The sequence below is a fragment of the Tasmannia lanceolata genome, unplaced genomic scaffold, assembly GCF_043159265.1.
Source record: "Tasmannia lanceolata isolate RefF3 unplaced genomic scaffold, GAP_Taslan_0.1 ptg000003l, whole genome shotgun sequence".
Taxonomy (NCBI): domain Eukaryota; kingdom Viridiplantae; phylum Streptophyta; class Magnoliopsida; order Canellales; family Winteraceae; genus Tasmannia; species Tasmannia lanceolata.
In genome coordinates this window covers 3,850,897-3,874,596 of record NW_027518680.1, presented here as the reverse complement: position 1 = coordinate 3,874,596, position 23,700 = coordinate 3,850,897, and the positions used below count along the sequence as shown (strand labels likewise).

At 36.7% G+C, this 23,700-nt stretch overlaps 2 protein-coding genes across 5 annotated transcripts in view; both read left to right on the top strand.

Annotated features, from left to right (window-relative positions):
- LOC143848153 (Cleavage and polyadenylation specificity factor (CPSF) A subunit protein) overlaps nt 1-14,279 on the top strand; it is a 39,864-nt gene extending 25,585 nt beyond the window's left edge. For all 4 annotated transcript variants that reach the window (XM_077357001.1, XM_077357011.1, XM_077357020.1 and 1 more), the window contains 4 exons: nt 1,090-1,166; nt 8,954-9,093; nt 11,474-11,582; nt 13,564-14,279. In XM_077357001.1, coding sequence (XP_077213116.1) covers nt 1,090-1,166; nt 8,954-9,093; nt 11,474-11,582; nt 13,564-13,743 — 506 coding nt within the window. In that variant the 3' untranslated portion in view covers nt 13,744-14,279. The remainder of the gene's footprint in view (nt 1-1,089; nt 1,167-8,953; nt 9,094-11,473; nt 11,583-13,563) is intronic.
- A 4,920-nt stretch (nt 14,280-19,199) lies between these two features.
- The window catches only part of LOC143848144 (RIBOSOMAL RNA PROCESSING 5), a 43,582-nt gene continuing 39,081 nt past the window's right edge, over nt 19,200-23,700 (top strand). Inside the window, 3 exon segments of the mRNA XM_077356990.1 lie at nt 19,200-19,547; nt 19,929-20,125; nt 23,441-23,581. Of these exon segments, the coding sequence (XP_077213105.1) occupies nt 19,382-19,547; nt 19,929-20,125; nt 23,441-23,581 (504 nt within the window). The 5' untranslated portion in view covers nt 19,200-19,381.

Below are 23,700 nucleotides of genomic sequence, written 5' to 3'. Positions count from 1 at the left end.
CGTTCGTCCAAAATACCGGATTTCGGTCCGGAACCAAACGTTTGACGAAACGAAACAGAATTCATAACAATGTTGTTGACACTCATTAGACTAGATATTGGTTGATCTTGGTAAAGTGATATATCAACAATTCATTATGGAAACGTATCCAGTGTTACAAAAGGAGTATCATCTTGTCACACAAATTATGGGAAAACAAGTCTGCTATGGATATCAAACACGAATATTATACCCATATTATTGATAAATCTTTATATGCATCACAATCAGCCTTTGGTCAAGCTCCAACATGTAACCCTTACTGAAATTGTTAAAGTATAAAAGATAAATAACGCCTTTCTCCAACAGCTTAAGCTTTGGAGAAGTTGGTAAGTGTTAACATGGTATCAGAGCCAAAAGTCTCGAGTTCAAACCTCCCAGATAGAAAAAAATCCACATGCGATGATCGGCCCAAAGTGGGACCACATGTGCCACGTCTTTGCCAAGTGGGCCACGTGCGGGGGGAGTGGTAAAGTATAAAAGATAAATAACGCCTTTCTCCAACAACTTAAGCTTTTGGAGAAGTTGGTAAGTTAACAGAAATGAATTGAAAAAGTAGGTATAAAATGGGTGAAAAATATAAAAAATCCCATTCTATTGTGCGAATGGCCACTAAATGACACTATAGATCACAATACTGCAATAAGAAATTTACAGCTAATTTTTTAGAAAGAACAGCTGTACAATATTGGTTAAAGCATAAGAATGTAGGTCTAGATTTCATAAAAGAACTAGAATTGTGACTTGACATTATGAGTAAATGAATAGTGCAACTCTAACATATAAAACAAGTAATTTGTAGGAACTGTTCAGTTATCATTATAATCTTATTCCAGATGCTGTATAGAAATTCTTCTGTCCTTATATCGTTCTGCTGCTCCTGTTATCTTATTTTCATCATTATAATACTCATAACCTTATTTTTTGATGGTGTATCTATGGCTATGTTTTACTATTTTTGTATCCTTTTGACTTTCTTACGGTTTTGGTGTTGCGCGTCTGTCAGAAGATTATAGATGCTTGACAATTTCTTATGATTCTGTATTACAGATAATGCCAGCCCTGAATGCAACTTAACTCAAAGTTGCTCATATTACATGGGGGAGACAGTTATGAGCATCAGGAAGGTACATCCTTATCAACTATGGAATTGTTGTTTGGATAACGATGGATGATGTTGTTAATGTCTAATCAATGAAGTGATAATAATGAATTTGCAGTGGAAGAACATATGAACAACAAAGGAACTCCCCTCTAGCTTGATCACTCACTTCAGTCCGTGGGTTATGACCTGTCAAACTCACTTCATATGAGTTGTGATACTTATGAACATAGATTCCATTTACTGATTGATATACACAACATAACAGAATAGTATTGTATTTTTTACAATCAAATTGACCATATTATTTAGCATTATCAATGTTTTGAAAATCGGAATCAAATCGTAAATTGTAATAGGGTCGAATCATATCATATCGTAAATCGTAAGATTTATTGAGAAACATATGCACACACACACACACACACACACACACACATATATAATAAAAAATTATAAACAATTAAAGAATAAAAAATATCCACTTACAGTTGGGGCTCTCATAATTAATGCTTCATAAATTTATAATCTCTATATCCTATTACTGGACCAGGAACCGACATTGTTCCAATGTTGGTAATTTATAATCTCTTATTTCTAATATTTAATAAAGAAAAAATAGAGAAATCTAGTGATATAAGATATAAGAGAGTACCTTCTTAGAAAATTTTGTCCTAAGTACATATACTTCTCAATACTATATGTAGGTGCAACATAGGAGAATGAAGAGAAAAGAGAAAAGAGAAATGAAAACAGGTGTCAAAATTCACAGATCCTGCATTTCATACCACTAACATTGTGACAGGATTGGTGTGTGTGTGTATACGGTTTGTTTCTAACCAAAGAGCGTAAGGGGTGGTGAGAATGCAAGAAAAAACAGGTAATAGACTTATTTTCTAATACTTAATATGTTCTAATATTTTATATAAACAGATGCCACCAGAAATATAAAATATAAGAGACCCAACTGTATTCATTTATCACACAAATTCATTAATTCAAATAGAAATTACCATTATTAGCATTCAATATCGTAATATGAATTGTTTGCTAACAAACTTGACATAACCCATCATCTATTTCTCATCCAAACCCATGCATATTGGATAATAATGTTAAAAATAAAAATAAAAAACACAAGATCATATCAACTCTCAAAGTCTCAAACATCAAATGACAAGTATCAATCGTAAAAGGCTAGAGTAGTTCGTGTTGTCTTCATTATAGTTGTCTCCCAACTCGATGTAAGTAATGCCCTCAAGCACATGCATTGTGGTTCGATTCGTTCGAATTCCTACACCTTCTCTGTCTTCTTCCTTCTAATGAGAGGGATTTTGAAGGCTTCTTGTAATGTAGAAAGGAAATGAGATTTTTCAAATGAAAGTCTTATTTTCTTTTATACAAAACAGAATTTGGGTAAATCGCGTGAATCGTTCGAATTATGATCGAATCGTAAGATTCAATAGAAAATCATAGTACTCGTACAAATTAAGATTCAATCAAGGGATTCAAATCGTTATGCATAAGATTTTATTTGAATCCTAAATCGTAAGATTTTCAAAACAATGAGCATTATGTTGAATATTATGTCAGTTCTATATCTCCTATATGCAATACTGTAGGAGCATTCATCAAGAAGATAAAGTGTCTAGAGGGTTTCTTTTTATCCGAAATTTTAGGGTTTTTTATTTTTCATTTTTCTTTTATGTATGTAGGTATGGTAATTTTTAATTACTTTAGGATGATTATAGGTGGTCTTTTGTCGGTCTATTTGAAAAACTGTGAATAATATTGAGTTTTGGGGTCATTAGGTCTTTGCTTGGGTTGAAAATTGGAGGTGCAGGGTGGTGCCTTTATGATTTTAAGGGAGTGTTAGTGATTGTAATTATATTTTATATTATGTTTAGGTTTTGCGGGCCCTATCAAGACCAAACACAAGTTTCAGATTTCAGGTTTATCGTTGTGTTTCTGTTTTTAAAGCCCTTTGGACTGCAGGGAAGTGTCTTTTTTTTTTTTTTTGAAGATGTGTCTTTAGGTTATTTTGAATGGTCATATTAGAAAGAGTCAAGGGTTTAAATAAAATGGATAGTAGGTCGAAATCAAGCCTTTGAGAAAAGAAGGATCAAGCCTGGCCACTGCTGGAGGACAATTAGACCAACCGAAACATGTAGGCTTTCTTTCTGAAGTTGTCTCATGGGGGCTCATAGTATGAGCAGTGTTTTTTTTTAAAGAATATGGTTAGAACCTGTTAGTCTGGAAAGGGATCGGCTGGTCATCAAACAAATTCTTTTTATGCCAATTCGGGTCAAGGTATGAGTCGAATCTCATAGCGCATACCCTAGTCATCACCACCACCAGCTAACATCTCAGCACAGTGGAACACGTAACCCGCATTCAGCTGTTCTTCAAGATTAGCTTTCGACGGAGTATGTAGGATCATTCTGTGTTAGTTCAAAAGATTGTGACCCATGTTACTATGTTGGTGGTATATGTGGATGCTATCGTTCTTACCGAGGATTGTACTGAAAAGATTCTAAAGGTCAAGAAGTATCTTGGCAGTATTTTTGATATTTATGTATGGTCTTCTGAAGTTTTGTCTTGGTATCAAAGTTGGTTGATCAAGGAAAGGTATTTTTATTTCTCAGTAAAAGTATGTCTTAGAGATTCTTACAGATGCCAGGCTTCTTAGAGCAAAGCTTGTTGACAGTCCTATCGAGCAGGGATTCTCACAGATACCAAGCTTCCTAGAGCAAATCCTATTGAGCTAAATCATCAGATTCATGGGCAGATTTCATATCCATTAAAAGATGTTAGTCGCTATCAGCAAGTCAGGAAACTCATTTAATTAACTATTGCAAGTCCGTACATTACTTATGATGCGAATATGGTAAGTCAATTCATGCATAAACTTTGTAAGCATCATTATGAAGCTAATCATTCACATTCTAAAGTTTTTGAAAGGTTCACCAAGTAAATGCATAATTTATCAGAATCATGGTCACTTGAATGTAAGAAGGTACTATGACGCTGACAGTGTTTGCTCATCTACTGATAGGAGGTCTAACAGTGGGTAATTTGGTGACATGGACGAGTAAGAAGCAATCTGTTGTTGCTCATTGTTCAGCTGAAGCTGATTGCCAGTCAATGGCTCATGCTACATCCGAGTTGTTGTGGCTTTGTTCAAGTATGGGTGTTGAAGTCCTTACTCTTAGGTACCTCTATTGTAATAATCGCGCACTCATCTGTATTGTTTCTAACCCAATCTTTCATGAGAGGACTAAGGACATAGAGTGATACAGGACAATTGAAGGACGGACTGATACTTCGATATGATAGCAAGTCTTATGTAGGACAAATATATGGAATGGACGTTAGGCGTGAAAATTAAGGTTTGGGTTCCTAAAATATATTATGAGATTTGAAAAATATTGTTACTAGGTTTAGTGTAGGTTCAGAAGGGTGCAGACATGTTCCTAGAATGTTCAGATATATGTCGGATAGGTGCAGACATATGCCGGGAAGGTGTAAAATTAGTTTTGGAGCAGAAAAAAAGGCACAAGGTATGAATAGATTTGAATGATGTCTCTAAGGTAGGGAAATTTTTTATAATGGGTATTTTAGGGATTTTGTGAAGAAGATAGGTGAATAATAGTGCAAGAGAGGTTATGGGCAAGATTAATGGAGGTGTGGAACTGGCGTCCATGTGGCACTCATGTCCCCCCTTCTCAAATTCAAACCAAATTCTACCAGAAAGGTAGAATTTCGGTAGAAGAATAGTGGAAAAGGTCTCTCTCTCTCTCTCTCTCTCTCTCTCTCTCTATATATATATATATATATATATATATATATATATATATATGAAGAAAATGATTGTGAGCTTGAAGCTCATATAGCTTATATGAGCTTGAGGGCCCAAACACGTGGGTCCCACATTTTTTGTGGTGATCCAAACCATTCATTTGTAAGGCCCCATCATAGATAGGGTGTGTACCAAAAATCAGCTCCATTGGATCATCCTTACCCCTACAAAAGCGGAGGGCAAAAATGGGCAGATTTGTGGCAAACGGTGTCTGTCCATTTTGCCCTCCACTTTTGGATGGGTTAGGATGATCCTATGGAGCTGATTTTTTGTACACACCCTATCTATGTAAGGGCCTTTCAAATGAATGCTTTGGATCCTCCTAACAATATGGGCCCACATGTGTTTGGGCCCTCAAGCTCATATATGCTATATGAGCTTCAAGCTCACAATCATTTTCTTAATATGAAGAAAATGATTGTGAGCTTGAAGCTCATATAGCTTATATATATATGTGTGTGTGTGTGTGTAGCTAAGTTAGCTACACGTATGTGTAGCTACACTTTTCTCATATGAGTTAAGTGAAGCTACACATACGTGTAGCTAACTTAGCTACACCAACGGCTTAAAATACAGTGGGCCCACATTGTTTGGGTGATCCAAACCATTCATTTGATAGACCCTCACATTGATAGGGTGTGCCCAAAAAATCAGCTCCATAGGATCATCCCCACCCTTCAAACTGTGGAGGCAAAAATGGACAGATTTGTGAAGGTTTTTACGCGTCCATTTTTGCGTCTACAAATCGTAGGGTTGGGATGATCCTATAGAGCTGATTTTTTGGGCACACCCTATCTATATGAGGGCCCATCAAATGAATGGTTTGCATCACCCAAACAATGTGGGGCCCACTGTATTTTAAGCCGTTGGTGTAGCTAAGTTAGCTACACGTATGTGTAGCTACACTTTTCTCATATATATATATTGGTAATGACACCCCTACTTTTCTACTACTCTCCGAGAGGACTGCCACGCAACAAAACACTACTTACCACTATTCCACTATTATCTGAGAGGTAATTCCAGACAAATCAAATGCTTGTCTCCTCCCTTTGGACTTCTTATTCTACTACTCTCCGAGCCACCCCCGCACAACCAAACCTAGCGTTAGGGAAGATCAAGGCATCACACCTTGGTAAGGAGTAGGCATCACATCTACATGAGAGAAGAAGCTTTGAAAATCTCTGTTCAATCATCATTTATTATCATCACTATTCATTATTCGAAAAGTGCTCTGAGGATTAAATTATATAACATAAAGAAGAGAACTAGAAAGTTCTAAAATCCTAAAACAAAAATCTAACAGCTTTGGACTAAAATATCCTCTAATGACTTAAAAACTCTCTCCCGACTTGAAATTCTTGTAATGCATGTGTGGGCCTATTTAAAACCCTCACAACTCAAAGAAACCAAGTGATATTGGTGGGAAAAGACGTTGATACCTCTCCTATAACTGAAGGGACTTAAAAGACACTTAAAATTAAAATATGGGCCCTAGGATGCTCCCCATCATAGAGGTGGATTGACATTTCATTTGTGAAAATGTTTCATCTCAGATTATCTCCAGTCCATATGTTCAATCTGTATCAAAGTTGGTTAATACATATGCTAAAGCTTCTGGTCGTTCTAGTCTTCATTATAATCTTGGCAAGCTAGGCACGTGTCGTATTATTAATCTTGTTTGAGGATGAGTGTAGAATGATGTTCGAAGGGGTCTTTTGAGGTTTTTTATCCAATAATGTATTCTAGTCGCTTAAGTTACTTAAAATTAAGCTGTGGGCTCACTTTGGGTTTTGCGCAGAAGCAGGTTAATAAATGGAGTTTGTGGGTTGGATTTTTCAACCATACAAACATCCTCTCTCCTCTCTCCTCTCTCCTCCTATCTTCTCTCCCTTTCTTCTTCTAGTCCTATCTTCTCTCCCTTTCTTCTTCTAGTCCTATCTTCTCTCCCCCCCTTCTTCTCCTCCTTTCTCTCCATCTCTTATCCTCTAAATTCCTGCTTTTTCTTCCAAACTTCTATTATTGATTTTTGTCAGTAACAACTAACAGTGTATTTTTTATGAAGTCCGTATTCTATCAAGCTCCCCATTTAGAATTGTCCTACCTACGATACCAAACTGCTTTAATTCTCTTCCCCTATCGCAGATTAGATCCACTTTCCACTATGATGACGAAGACCTAAACATCTCCAAATCTCGACAAAGTATCAGCAATTTCAGGGACAAAATACTGCCCAACAGTGTAGGCCGTGGAGGTTTAGGTTTTGAGATGATTCGTTGCGTCTCTTAAACATCTCTTCTTATCTTTGCCTAACTCTTACTCTCTACCTTTTAGTCTTTTATTCTCCTACTTTCTTCTCTCAATCTGTTCTACCAAACCTAACAGGTGGGGGCAGCTTGTCGTTTCATAGAATTTTAATATCTAGACTATAAAACACGTGGTATGTCCCAATAAAAAAAGTACAAAACATTAGCCACTTCTAGCAATAAATTTGTTTTATTTTGATATTCTTGTGATGATATCGTGTCACATGGTTGTCATGTTAAATGTCCAGGTATAATTTCACCAGGGGGTAGCAGGTCACTACAGGATGATTAGCATCATCCCAACAGGAAAGATGTTTTGGGCATGATCCATCCACGGTGTAGCCTTCCAATTTAACTGCCTAGCTTATGAATTGTTTCTAGTTGAGCACCTCTTTTATTAATATCTTTATCATCCAGAAAAAGAAATGAACTATCTAGCTCCGCAAACTATGGTTCCCTGCATTTTTCGCTGGTTTGAGACTAAAAAGTCGAGCAGTGTGTAAAGCCTAAAAAAAGGTCGAGCACTGTGTCGTTCGTTATTGATATCTTTATTATCCAGAAAAAGAAATGAACTATCTAGCTTACCAAATTATGGTTCCTACATTGTTTTTAGGCCATAGACAAAAAAGTTGAGCACTGTGTAATTCGTCTTGAATAACACCATGCTTTGTTTTGTATTATACTCTGAAATATTTATTGCATACTAATCCGATCATATAGACCGTGTTTGCTTAAATCTTTGGTTTGCGTTAACATTTTATCAGTGTTCTTACATTTTATATAAATTTTCATTACTTGCATTTAATGTTACTGTAAACTTAAGAAATTCAGTGTTTGAAACCCGCGTGTTAGTCTGACACCAATTAGAAGACCCAACTAGTATCTCAGCACCAGTTGTCACTTATCTCTCAACATTGAACAAGCTTGGGCATTATTGTGTAGTAAGGTAGCTTTCAGTTGGAACATTCTCTCTTCATTTTCTAGCAGTGGGATTCTTGAAGGATGGTGCTCAGTGGTTTTATGGCAATTCTTTTTCTTTTCATGCTTTGGGGTATTTGCAAATAAAAAATAGAAGAATTTTCCACACAGAATCTTCAGAGAGTAAGAGGTCTTGCGAACCAATTTTGTCCTATCTTTGGACAGTGGGAAGCTCCCCCATTGTCGCCTGTGCATGCTAAAGTTTTGAGAAGACTAGTAGTTGAACCTTGAACTCTGTACACTTGCTGGCATTGTCCATGATGGAAATTGTCATCTATTTCCTTATGGGGGATACAACGACTAATTCTGAAGCCTTTATGAATTGTATTAGATAATATTCTGGGATGATTTATTGTCTACGCTATGAGTTGACAAATTTCATTAAATAACACCATAAGCTCCAAGAATGGAGAATCTAAACCCCTACATTATGTATTGAGCGAATTTTCGTTAGTTTCGTTCATTTAGTTTGTTTTGCCGGCTGTCAAATGTCCCATGTGCTAAGGAAGACTACATCCTAATGTATCAGATTTTGCAGAAAATGTTTTCAGGGAAGAAATGTGGGACCATGCCTTCCGTCTTATAATTGATTTTAATGGCAAGGTTGTTACAGTTTACCTTGTTGTAATGCCTCCAATGGGCTGTTTCATTCCTTTCCTGTATGTGTAGGGATTGTTCTCATACAAACTTCCCGCGGATGATGTACTGAAGTGCTGCTATGGTACTGAGACGATCCTTGATTCTGCACACAACAGTATTGTAGCAAGTACGCTGTTGGGAAGCGTGATGATCTTCATTCCTATCTCAAGGTAGGATTAAATATTTCAAATTCTCAACATTTCCAGAAAGGAGTTCGGTAGTTGATTGAGATAATTTTAATCGTTGTAGGATACGGTAAGAGTTACTTCTGATAAAAATCTTGAAATTTGATGGATGATAAATTGAGAACTTATCTTCTTGTTATCATGTTTGTGTTCACTCATCTTTGCCATGCCAAAACTGTATAAAGTTGGTAAAATTTAATTGCTACAATAGTTGAGAGAGAGGTTATGAATGTTGGCATGTTTGACTGAAACTTGGTACAAATTTCTTTTGTTTTAGTTGTTTTAACAATTTGAAAAGAAATTTTATTAAAAGAATGTACTAAAAGTACATGAATAAATGCTGAACTTTGAAAAAAAAATGTGACGGGGCACTCAATCAATTGGGATCCTTTGCCAACAAATCAACTCAAACAGTGATACTTGTTAGTTTGCCTGCCCAAAAGCATATCTTGGACCAACATCCCAAAGGTTAGTAAATCATCAAAACAGGATAGATTATCATGATATTATTTGTAAGGAAAAATGCACTATAACACGAGAATATATACTCCGTCAGCTTAAAATACAGTGGGGGGCCACATTGTTTGGGTGATGCAAACCATTCATTTGATGGGCCCTCACATAGATAGGGTGTGCCCAAAAAATCAGCTCCATAGGATCATCCCAACCCTTCAATTTGTGGAGGTTAAAATGGACGGGTATAAACCTTCATAAATCTGTCCATTTTTACCTCCATAGTTCGAAGGGTTAGGATGATCCTATGGAGCTGATTTTTTGGGCACACCCTATCTATGTGTGGACCTATCAAATGAATGGCTTGGATCACCCAAACAATGTGGGCCCACTATGTTTTAAGCCGACAGAGTAGATAACTTATCTACACGATGGTGTAGGAACACCTCTCTCTCTCTCTCTCTCTCTCTCTCTCTCTCTCTCTCTCTCTCTCTCTCTCTCTCTCTCTCCACACAGATATATATATATATATATATATCGGGAAAAGTGAGCGTACTCAGTCGAGTAGATAAGCTTATCTACTCAGTCGGCTAAAAACAGTGGGGGCCCACATTTTTTGGGTGATCCAAACCATTCATTTGAAAGGTCCTTACCTAGATAGGGTGTCCACAAAAAATCAGCCCCATAGGATCATCCTAATCCATCCAACAATGGAGGGAAAATGGGCAGATTTGTGGACAACCTGTGTCTATCCATTTTTCCCCTCCACATTTGGATGGGTTATGATGATCTTATGGATCTGATTTTTTGTGGGCACCCTATGTAGGTAAAGGGCCTTTCAAATGAATGGTTTGGATCACCCAAACAATATGGGCCCCCACTGTTTTTAACCCGGCCGAGTAGATAAGTTTATCTACTCGACCGAGTAGGAACACTTTTCCGATATATATATACGGTTTGTGTGCAGCTGCAGAGATAGCTTCTCTCTCTCTCTCTCTCTCTCTCTCTCTCTCTATATATATATATATATATATATATTGAAGTTTGTGAAAGAAAATGCTAAAAGTCCATTTTAGAAGTTCAATGTTAACAAAGAGGGAAATCAGGTATTTAATTTTTTAGTGGAAAAGGGAATAATCGTCCAAATGCTTTTCTTTTCTTTTTTTCTCTTCTTTCTTGAATATTTGGATCAGGTCTGAGCGTGAAGTTTTTTACCGTGCCTTTGGAGGCTTTTATTGGTCTGATTGATTTCTGGTTGATTTGAAACACCAAGGCAGAAACTGTCTGACCTGGAAGAAGTGCTGATACATAGAAAGCACAGAAGGAATTCTAACCTGGAGGAAAACAGTGAGGTTATTTTGGAAAAAGTTAAATATTGTTATTAGAACCATGAAATTACTACTGAATTACAAAACAGTATTAAACGGTAATAAATTACAAATAGTTCGATCATCCATTCAAAAAAAAAAAAAAAAAACAGTTTGATCAAATGTGCGTATCAAAAGACCAGAAAAGGCTTTTTATACACTCCTTCAAATTCCTAGCTTGTTTATGAAAAGGAAAGTTTAAGGAACGGCATCTTAAGTTGCTGCTGCTAATCACAGTGGTACACTTCATGTGTGTGCCACAAATCTTCTGATCCATCTCCTATCTTTCTTGTTATTTAGGCCCACAACTCAACTTAGCGGCTTTGAGACAGTTTTCTTTTCCTTTTTCGTCAATGGATGTCAAGAGGACAGATCATCATCTTTACAGCTTTACACTGTTCTCTGTGGCATTAAGGATATCATTATTGCAATCATTATGCTACATATTGGTTCCATTGCCACTTGGGCGCAGGCAATTGTATCATCTTATGTTCATTCATGATGAATTTTGAATAATGCTCCTATTATTTATGTGAAATATGCAGGGAAGAGCATGAGCTATTAGAAGCTGTACAAGCTAGACTTGTGGTTCATCCATTGACTGCTCCTATCTTAGGAAATGACCACAATGAGTACCGTGGACGTGGATCTCCGGTATGTAAATTCTCTTAATATTTTCACTTCATTTTCCAAAGTGAATCCACGGAGTTTGCATTTCCATAGAGACTGATTGGATACATGAATTTTAGAATCCAGGCTTTAGTTTGAAAGCGGTGTGAAATTCTGGGTTTTACAATCCGTTATCCTTGATTTTAACTAAGAAGTCAAGGTTTTAGAAATCTCTCCCCCCATCCTTAGATTTCTAAAACCTGGAAACACAGGACGATCTCCTACTCTCTCACTCGACGGAAAGAAGGGCGAGGAATCAGAAAATGACAGACGTCTCCTTCTCTCGTCTCTCATCCAGTATTTTGAGGAAATACAAGATTCTAAAATCCGCGTATCCAAACGGCCCCTTTAAGTTTCAAATTCATTGATGTTAAAAACACTGATTTTAAAATATGTTGTTTGACTGACATCCTGTAATTTCAATGGATGCAGTTTTACGCTGGATGGAACTCTGGATTTTAGAAACACTGATTTTGATTTGTTTGACTTACATTTTCATAAACATTGTTAGTTAACCAAATGAGTTAGCAATTCATTGGTTGTTCCAATGCGATTTAACATTACTACTTAACTCTGCAAGAGGATTTCGACCTTGATTTTTTCTTAAGTGATTTGATCTAGTTACTCCAGGTACTCGTATGATTAGTTGAAACATCTTTACATCATTCAAGCCATTATTATCGTTAGCATCATTGGACTCCATTATAAGCTCCTCTAATCTTGAGTACCTTCCTTCCAAATGCCATCCTAAGGTCACATTAATGTTGTAAAATCCAGATTTAAAAAACATTCAACTCAAATCAGCGGCGCTCTACCATTTAAAAAACTAGTCGTGAAGGAGAAATTTAGAATCAAACCCATATGCAAGAACAAGTTGAAACATATCAATACTACAACCATAACCTTATGTCGGTGAAAATGAATCAAGTATACACATTAGGATATATTAAAAGAAGCCATAACCATTCTTAAACATAGAATAATAATTGTCATATTAGAAATTTAGTCTATGTCTGTAAGATAAGCATAGGCCTGCATGAAGAAGAGATAATCTATGATTAGCTTACTCTGTGGGTAAGGTTTTAAATTTCGTTTTCAGTTTTGGTCCCTAAACATATTCTGAACGTATTCTTAAAGCTCAAAGAGCATACAGATTCTCGATGAGTGTTATAATTTACTAAGGTGGGTGAAAAAACGCTTTAGGTCCTTGATGCATTTCAAGGCATATTAACTCCTTAGTTTCTTTATTAGAATGGATGATGTGGGGGCTATATGTTGTTTCTGCTGTTGGATGTCTTTGGAAGGCATAGTGGAAGGTCGCTGGAAAAATTGATATGCAAGGAAGGTCAGATGTTGTTGGAGTTTTGCGACTCTGTGAGATGTTGGAGGAAGTTTGTATACAGTCTTTTATGTTTTTTCTTTTGGGATCAAGGAGTATGCTCCTGGATCATCATACTATGTAATTTGTAGTGGGACTATTGGTCCCCATTTATATTTCATGGTATGAATACAATAGTCACTTATCAAAACAAAAAAAAAATGAACTTACAGATTCCACATAGAGAAAGTACTTATCCACCTTCTGTCAAAACTCTGCAGATAAGTTGTTGCTTTCTTATCTTTTCTTGCATAGTTGCTCGTTTGAAGCCCAATGGGTTGCCCGATAAAGTTTTTTTATGCGATGTTTATACACACGCCTGCAAAACAATAAATTACGAGTGGGAGCAAAAAAAATTTCCCTGTAGTACTTTCTTAGTTGCAAACACTCAGTAGATTCACTTGTGTGATATTTTTTGTGCATTATATAATCTTTTGCGGCATGCTATAGATATCAAAAAAAAATATTATACTGTGCTTCCATTGAGGCCTTCTTCTACTATTAATGAGCTAGGAGTCTTTTGATTTTGTGACTTTGGTTGCTTTGAAACTCAGCTTAGATTTAATCAATTACCAACTAACCTTGCAGGCAGGAGTGCCTAACATACTTGATGGGGACATGCTAGCCCAGTTTTTGGAGCTAACTAGTGTGCAACAAGAAGATGTACTGGCGAACTCTGGAGTTTCAAATTCAAAGTCATCTCACTCATCCATCTCTGTCGACAAAGTCGTTCGGTTGCTTGAACGAGTTCATTATGCTCTTAACTGATCATTCACTCCCACTTCAAATCATATGCAGAAGAATTCTATGAACTACTGATGTCTACCTCACTTTATGACCTACCAGCATTCCTTCATTTTCCTCGTGCAAGATAAGAGTTGAAGATTAAATCATTTCTCACTGACATCTGTAAAAATTTGGAGGCACTCATCTTCCCGGAGATGTGTCTGGTCACAGAAAGACGATGGCTCCGGCGGACCTTGAGTTTCAGGATCCTGGTTAGGCCAGTTCATACAGAATACGTTTGATTTTCTTGCAATGTAATGTCCAGCCAATGTCTATTATTAGTGGAAACCTGAACTTTGTAGAAATATTCGCTTTGATGAATGCTGATATGACTCTCTTTCATATCAAGCAGTACTTTGTCTGAATATAAATTAGTTTTGGATGCTTTAGTATTACCGGTCTCTAGGCCCTGTTTGGATTGCAGGAATTTTTGTGGGAAAGTTTGGACAGGATATTTTTCCAAATTTCCTGCTGTAACATTGTTTTATTTGACATGAATAAAATAGCTTCAACGAGCAGGGTTCAAGTCTATTTTGGGGGCCTTCAATTTATGATGGGGATCCCTTTAAAAAAGTGATAACCAAGGTTTTAAATTTCGATCAAAACCCGAAATTTCCTTTCGACCGAAATTTCAAAATTTTGTTTTGCTGAAATTTCGGTCCAAAATTTTAGGAAAATCACTTTAAAAGCGGGATTTTATTCATTATTTAATATTTCCCTAAAATTTAAGGCAAATTACCAAAATTTCAGTAATATCGGCCGAAATTTTGTATGGCATAAAATATTACGTTTTTTTATTTCGTCGGATTCTGAACGAAATTTTGAAATTTCGGCAAAAACTTCGGTTTCGGTGAGGGGACTGGCAAGCATTCCGAAACGAAATTTAAAACCTTGGATGAAAGACATCATGACTTGGAAGTCCTCGATGTCTCCAAGTTGACTATTAGAGAATCCATTATGTAGACAGCCATGGACCACTGCACATGTGGCATGAAAGTTAGGTGGTTGGAACCAAGGTTTTAAATTTCGGTTTTTGAATGCAGACCGAAACTGAAATCCCCGAAATTTCGCCGAAATTTTGGTAATTTCGTCTGAAATTTCTGGATAATATTAAATAATCAATTTAAAATTGATTTTTTTGGAGATATTCCTTAAATTTTGGCCTGAAATTTTGATGATCGAAATTTTGTAACGTTTCGACTTTACCCAATTTCGGATTTCGGTCGAAATTTAAAACCTTGCTTTCATCATGAGGGCATATCTGGTTTTTCTCAGACTAATGCAAAGCTCCAAGTTCCATCAGAGAAGTTGCGTTAGAAATTTTGTTGTATGTAGATCTACAATTTCTTATGATTTATGCACTAAAATTACAGGTTATATATGTTTTTCTAAATACCACAAACTTTTGTAGAAGTCTCAGATCTCCTCAGTTTTGCCCTTCTTCTCTATAGTGATTTGACTTCCACAACACTGACGTTGCCTAGAGAAAATATGATGCAAGTGAGAAAAATCTCTCAAGGCTTGCGGAGAATTTATTCTATTTGTTTGACTAACTAAACTGAGACCGTCATAATTATACAATCCTATATTTTCTCAATGGCAGTGACTGCAAAGGGAGCTATTTAAGCAGTATGGATGCTCATAAAGGCTTTACCGAGATGTTTTAACCTGATACTTCAGGTTGAATTGTTTGCTATAGCCAGGAGGAAATTTTCACGCCATGGTTAGAGTCTATGGATGTAAATTCCATATGAATAAAAAAAGTGACAGATTTCTCACTAAATGAGTGGATGCATTTCTGAAGTTGTTTGCGGATTAGAGACTTTTGCCGCAAATGCAGTTGTCCTAGCTATTGGAATCACCACACTCCAATGGATTGTCATGAACATGTATCTCAAAAATTCATTATCTTTCAGTATGCCACCCTTCATCATAGTTATTTAATTTTGTTTTACAATCAGTAATTGTGGTTTAGTTAGTTTTTTCCTAATCTAATATAATCTAATCTATCTAACTTCTGCCTATTCTATATTCTATCTGTTCTATTTCTATATTTCTATTCTATATATAAAGGCAAAATGATGGGCTAAGTTCTTCCACCCTTTGCCGTTATTTCCGCTTGTGTCCCACTGCCATAGTTCCAATTGTATCCCACATGTAAGGGCATCTGTGTCATTTGCCGTTATTTCCGCTTCTGTCCCACCTTTTGATCCACACGTCAGCATTACTCTTTTACCATTAACCCCTTTGCTAATATGTCTCTATGAGAAATTATTTGAGCGTAAAATAGTAATCTACATACATAAAGTCCCGACATAAGGTACCTGTCCATGACAATTACGCCAAAAAACTACCAAGAAGAGGTACAGACATATGACAATGACGAAAGAACTACTTTCTATTACTCGTGCAGGACACTTGGAAAATATTGATGGATTCCGGGCACCTGAAGAGGAACAACAATTATGGAAACCCCTATCGATTGGAAGGCTAGGATCAGCCTATATCGATTGGAGGGCTAGGATCAACCTATGGAAATGGTTTTACGGGCACAACCGATTGATGTTTTGTTCCATCGCATGGACGGTTTAGATCAACCTATAACCCTCTATAGATCGGAGAGTTCGGATCAACCTATGAAAAATATTTTTGGGGCACAACCTATGTAGGAAGTGGCCCATCAAAAAGAAATTTCTTTTCTTTTTGTCTGGGATTTACACGTCAGCATTACTGTTTTACTATTAACTCCTTTGCTGATATCTAACATCTATCTCTATGATAAATTATTTCAAGGTAAAATCGTAATCTACATACGAATAGTACCAACACGGGTATGGGCCATACCGTACATTTTAATAGAACGAGGAGTGCGATCATCAAAATACGGTGCGCAGTGCCATTATAAAATATGGTAGTGAGTACATTTTAATAGAGTGAGTAGTGCCAATATAAAATATGGTAAAATTGTAATTTGAAACCGTCGTTGTTACTTGAATGTTCCCACGTAGGTTAGTTTAAACCCGAACCCGACGAGTTAAACCCGGATTTGGGTTGGGTCGGGTTAAGCTTTTTCGCAAAAATTGGGTTGGGTTGGGAAAAATCAACCCCAATTGATCGGGTTGGGCTGTCGGGCAACCTGACCCGACCTGAAACCCGAATTTGGGTTCCATCTGAAGAAGTTCTGTATATGTGTGTTTTTCTTTTTTAACATTCAAATAGTCTCCACAGTCCACAATGGACGGTTTGGATAATCCTATGGTGCGGCCCATACCGTACTTGAATAAAGTGAGGAGTGTGATCATCAAAATATAGTAGCGCGAATAATATTTTCCTTTGTTAATTGTTAGTCCTCGTTTGGTTTGGATTTTGAGAACCGATTGTGAGTTAAAAACTGATTATTGGTGACTCACTATTGATTCTCAAAATCCAAAACAACCCAGCTTGAGTTGAGGTGGTCAACAATTGGTACCATATCAAATCGAGTCAGCCCGACCCAACCCAACCCGAATTGGGTCGGGTTGACACCCAAGTTGCACCTCTAACGATGACGAAAAAACTACTTTTCCTTATTCACTATGTGTGAGTCAAATTATAGAAATGTTGGTATTACGAATGCAGGACACCTGTAAAAATATTGACGAATTATAGACACCTTAAGAGGAACAACAATCATGGAAACCTCTATAGATTGGAGGGCTAGGATCAGCCTATAGAAATGATTTTACAGGGACAACCTATTGATGTTGTGTTCCATCACATGGACAGTTTAGATCAACCTATGATGTTGTCTGTACGATTTTAAATGGATAATTTAATTGGATAGCACGTGCATTTTTACTAGTGTTACAAAGGTGCCTTATCACTTGAATTATCAGTTTGTAGGCTATGTTTATATAGTGACCACAGAGACAGGTCTATGTCGTTTGCAAATAAATTGGACTTTCTTCTACATATACCAGAAAACATTGCATATGTTTATTGTTGGAGCTCTCTCTGTTGTCGATTACTATAAAGCTATAATTTATTATTTCTATTCTACAGAATTTTAAAATATTCCATTTTCTTTTATAATTTTTGAGTTTCAACTGACCTGTGCATCGCACGGGCTGTACACTAGTTATTCATATAAACGGGGTGTCAATGGATCCACTCTGGGTCGGATCACCTATATCACAGTCACGATCCATTCAAATTCCTTATCGGTCGGGTCGGATTCGAATTGTTCTTCGAATCCTACTTTCCATGTCATGATCACGATCCATTTTAATTCGGACCGTTCATCGGAGTGTCCTATTCTATCCCACTAAGCTAAGTAAATAATTTTTATTTTTTTTAAAATAGTTAGGATGGCAGTCCACTTTTAGTGTGTCTCTATGCATTTTCTTCAACTAAATTAAAATTTTATCTATGTTTAATCTATGTGTAAAATAATGTTTGTATATAAAAGAATATGATGCATAACAATAACACTTAGTAATAAAAAAATAATGAACTAATAATATATTCATGACGGCATATATGTTCAATAGACTAGCATAATGAAAGTAAGAATTGAGAAAATGAATCAAGAAAAAAAGATTCACCGAACCATCCAAAGATAGTATTGCTCTTCTAAACCATTTCTAAATAGTATTTCATTAAGTGATAAGAGAGGTTTTGACCAAAACACCCTTCATAGAACGGTTAGCATTAACAAAATTTGGAGGGTATTTTTGCAAAACATTTCGGATCGTAACTATGCGATGGGCATCTGTGGGGTGTCCATACACAATCCGAATTTTTTCAGATCGCAGATTTAATGATCCGAAACATGCCCATGCATCCTATTCATATGTTTAGATCCCATTCATTAACGTTCGGAGATCCGAACGGACCGTCTGGATCCATTGACACCTGTAAGGCTATTGCAAGCTTGCAGAAGCCGATTAAAAAAGAGAAGACACAGAGGGCAGTTTCGGCAATCAAGACATTTTCGGCAATCAAAATTTTGGGAAAACGGGATTCCGTTTTGGGAAAAAAATGGGCATCTTGTATTGAGCCACGTGCACTAAATGACAAAAGAAGAGCTCAAACCCCATATAAGCAATAAGATTGCTTGCCACGTACAATGCAGTTGGGTGTGCTGTGCATTTATCATTTCCCCAAATAAAGCCTTTGAAAAAGTTAAATCAACGGTCATGTCACGGCTGTTTTTATTTCCAAAACGGAATCCCGTTTCAAAGTGTTTTCCCCACTTTTTTTGGGAAATGATATCAGCACAATCATGTTTTGTTAGTATGCACTAACTCACCTTGTCCTATATGATTTAATCTATGTTGCAATTCCTAAAAAAACTGTCAGAGTGTCAACAGCCGGACATCTGATAAGTGCATATAGAACAATTTGATTTCGTATTGGTTATCAAAAATGATTGTGCCTATATCCTTTGCTTTTTCTCTCTTGCGTCACTTTCTTCTTCGATCTCTTATTAGACTCATCCGAAACTGGAGAAAACCTAAAACCCTTCAAAACCCTCCGCCGCTCTCTACTGAAGTGAAAAAGCAAAGGTTTTAGATTTCACAAATACCAGAACAGAAATTTCCGATTTCTGCAGAGTTACAAAACACCAGTAGATCCTCCAATGGCAGCACCTCCCAAGAAATCCACGACGAGAAAAACCAAAGATGGACTGAAAGCTCAGAAGACCACAATGAAATCCAAAAAGAGGAAAATGGATTCCAAAAAGGCCGTTCAATCCGAACTCTTATCAATGCCAATCCAAGACGAGGCTCCTGATTTCCCTCGAGGTAGGGTTTTCTCCTCTTCGCTTTTTCTTCACAAGAGGAAGATGATTTTAGGACTTATTAGATTTTTTTTCCTTCTTTCTATGGAAATGATATGGTTCTAGTTAATTTAAAGAGATATCATCATAAATTGAAGGCCCATCTAAGTAAAATTTGAATAGTTCAAGTCATCTTTTTCATGTGTAAAAAGTAGGCAATCCATTTTTCTACAAAACCCTTTCTTTGATTCTGAATTTCTCCTCCAAACCCTAACCCTAATTCTCACCATTTCCAAAAAAAAAGTAGGAACTTTTAGAAATATTTTTCTTTTCCAAACTTTTCCAAAAAATTCTTGCATTCCAAATAGAGACTTAAGGTTCTTCTTTGGGTTTTTTTTTATTGTAGGAGGAGCTAGTGTTCTGACACGTCAGGAGGAGGAAGAAGCTAGGGCGGAAGTGGATGCGGAGTTCGAAGCTGAAGAGGGGTTAAAGAAGAGAAAAAAGACAAGAAAAGCTTATGCCCAAGAGGACGATTTGGGTTCTCTTTTCGGTGATGGGATTAAGGGGAGGTTGCCAAAGTTCGCTAATAAAATCACTTTGAAGGTATAGAAATGAAAATGTAACATGTTTCATGTTGCTGCCTCTTCGTTTAATTTGAATTTGTCTGATGGAGTTCGGAATTGGCATAGGCAATTCAGTTATTTATGATTGTTTCTCACATGCCGCACTCTGGTTGTACGAACATTTATGAATTCGATGTCATGGAAAAGGTTAATTATTGTCCGGCCGCATTGAATTTCCTTGCCAACATCGTCATTTTTCCTTTTAATTATTTCAATGGAATTTATTTTTTTCTCAAAAAACAATAACATTTATGTATTGATTAATGATTATCATCATAAGAAAACTAAATTTACATTGCAATCGACATATGGACTACTTTGTATAATGTCTTGTCATCCATGTACAAACTCAACTCAACTCAACTCAACTCAACTAAGCCTTTGTCCCAAACTAGTTGGGGTCGGCTAATGAATCCTTTAGAAAATTTTCACGAAGAAGGTGAAAGAATCTACCCGGCTCAATTGACACAGTCTAATCCTAACACTAGTTGGGTTCGTCTACATCGATCATTTTCTTCAATTCTCTCCTATCCAAGGTCATGTTCTCTGTTATGTTCCTAGCCATCAAGTCTTTCCTCACTGCATCCAAAGGCCTACGTTGGATACGCCCAACCATCTTAAGCGGTGTTCTCTCATCTTCTCCTCAATTGGTGCCACCCCTACCTTTTTACGGATGTCTTCATTTTTAATTCCATCTAACCTTGTGTGGCCGCACATCCATCTAAGCATTCACATCTCCTCTACGCTCATCTTATGCACATGCTGCTTCTTGGTGGCCCAACATCCTGAGCCGTACAACATGGCTGGCCTCACATTTGTCTTATAAAACTTTCCCTTCAACTTGGTAGGTATTTTACGGTTGCATAGAAGTTCGGAGCATTCTTCCACATGGTCCCGAAGACACTTAAGAGGATGACCAATGCAAAGAGGCAACCTCAAATAGGTGTCGGGAATAGAGGTGACTGTGCATCCCAAGATCTTAGCAAATCTGCAAACTATCTGAATAATTGCTATGTAAGCATTTCCCAAATTATCAGTTTATTTTTATGGATTGGTTGAGTTGGTAAACTGATCCAGATTGTTCTTTTTGACTGATGTTGACCCATGGAAAGGTTACATTCTGAATGATATATATATATATATATATATATATATATATATATATATATATATATATATATATATATATATATATATATAGAGAGAGAGAGAGAGAGAGAGAGAGAGAGAGAGAGAGAGAGAGAGAGAGAGAGAGAGAGAGAGAGAGAGAGAGTTGGTGAGCTTAACCAAACTTATGGCGAGCTACCTTGCCCAATCACATGGGTCCCACATTTTGGGGAGTGATCCAAACCATTCATTTGCAAGGCCTTATCATAGATAGGGGGTGTACCAAAAATCAGCTCCATAGGATCATCCTAACCCCTCCATTTGTGGAGGAAAAAAATGGGGCAGATTTGTGTCTGTCCATTTTTATCCTCCACAAATTGAGGGGTTAGGATGATCCTATGGAGCTGATTTTTGGTACACCCCCCATCTATGTAAGGGACTTTCAAATGAATGCTTTGGATCATCCTAACAAAGTGGGCCCCCATGTGATTGGGCAAGCTAGCTCACCAAACTTATGGTGAGCTAGCTTGCCCAATCACATGGGTCCCACATTTTGGGGAGTGATCCAAACCATTCATTTGCAAGGCCTTATCATAGATAGGGGGTGTACCAAAAATCAGCTCCATAGGATCATCCTAACCCCTCAATTTGTGGAGGACAAAAATGGACAGAGCAAATGAATGGTTTTGGTACACCCCCTATATATGGCATCTAGTGGCCATGGTTTTAAGTTTTCCCCCGAAATCGACATAAAACGACCGAAATGTTTTCGTTTTCATCCCCACCGAAATGATACCGAAATTGAGACACGTACCGAAATCAAGATTGTAAGTACATTATTGGTATACTATATGAGTATGTATTGCATGAGAAATTATATGATGAAAGGCCGTATAAACACGTAAAGGTGGTACGATAGAAGTACTACCCTTCAGATTTGATCCAACAGCAGCTCCTCAAAAATTGAGCTGCTGTTGGATCAAATATCAAGGATGGGATGATGAGTACGTGTTTCTACGGCCCTTCATCATATAATTTCTCGTATTACATAATTATATTTATTTGAATTACATGTGAAATGTGGTGTATGAATTATATATCCACATTCATATGAATTACATGTGAAATGTCATATGTATTGATTATCAGACTTGCGCGACGACTTATGTCAATAGGTGTTCGTTGTTATTAAACCATTATGGATGACTGTCTTGCTTATGATGTGATTTGTGGTTATTCTACGATTCCCTGATGTTTCATTTTAAAAATCTATCATTTGCGTATGTTCCATACATTTCCATGATTTTCCAGGATTTCCATCGAAATTTCCATTCGAAACCAAAACCGAAATTTAAAACCTTTCTAGTGGCTTGATAATTCGAACTAGCATGCCAAACTGTTTTAGCTATTTTGCCTGATAATTAGAATGAGCAAGCTCAACTCAACTGCTTTCTGCTACTTTGCCAAGTCAGATTTTCTAAACTTATTTTCTATTTGCTTCTTTTATTTTCTTAGGATTTTTCCCATGGGAATAATATTGTTTAGTCTTTGCATCCTTCCCACGTGCCTGTAGGTGTGAGAGAAGTGTCTCTACAGTGTTCACCTGTCCTTGTTCTTTCAGGGAAGTCTGTCCTTTGATTTATTTTTCCTTTACCTTTCTTATGTTAGAATCTCATCGTTCAAACTTCAAAGTTATTTTATTATCTTTCTGACATGAATTTTCTTTCTATATGTCTATTTGATCTTATCCCATATTTTGGTGGAGATGATATGTACTTCACATGCAAAACTTGTGTATGTATCTCCCTTTTTTTTGAATGATGCATCCTTTTCAATTTTGCTCTGTTTAAAATTTCTGTGGCTTTATTTCATTATATCATGGCATGGAATTCCAGATTTGGAGAGTAGTTCAGTTTTTTTGTCCTCTTCACATGCACTACATATGTAATAGACCCTTTCTTTACTGAACATTCAGTCTGACTTTAGTTCTCTCGTTATTTGAGCTTACTATCTAGCTCTAAACACTTCTCGAATATATCATTGTTCGCCTTCATTATCCTGAACATTGCTTTGTTTCCATTTTTTTTCTTCATCTGTGCACTTATTCTAACTTTTATGGCTGTAGAAAATTGACTATTCTTACTGTAGATTATTTTGCTCGACTTTTTATTTGTTTTTGATTCCTCAGAATATTTTAGCTGGAATGAAGCTTTGGGGAGTCATTGTGGAAGTAAATCCAAAAGACCTTGTAGTTAGTCTCCCAGGGGGGCTACGAGGATTTGTTCGTGCAGAAGAAGCATCCGACCTCTTTTTAGAGAGTGGAACCAAGGTATTGTAGTTCAATTGTGCTTCTTTTTCAGGGAATGTTGCAGTGGATGATAACTTTTTTTATTTACTACCCTGTTACTTTAAATTCATTGCTTCTCTTTGTTGGTTTAACTTTTCACT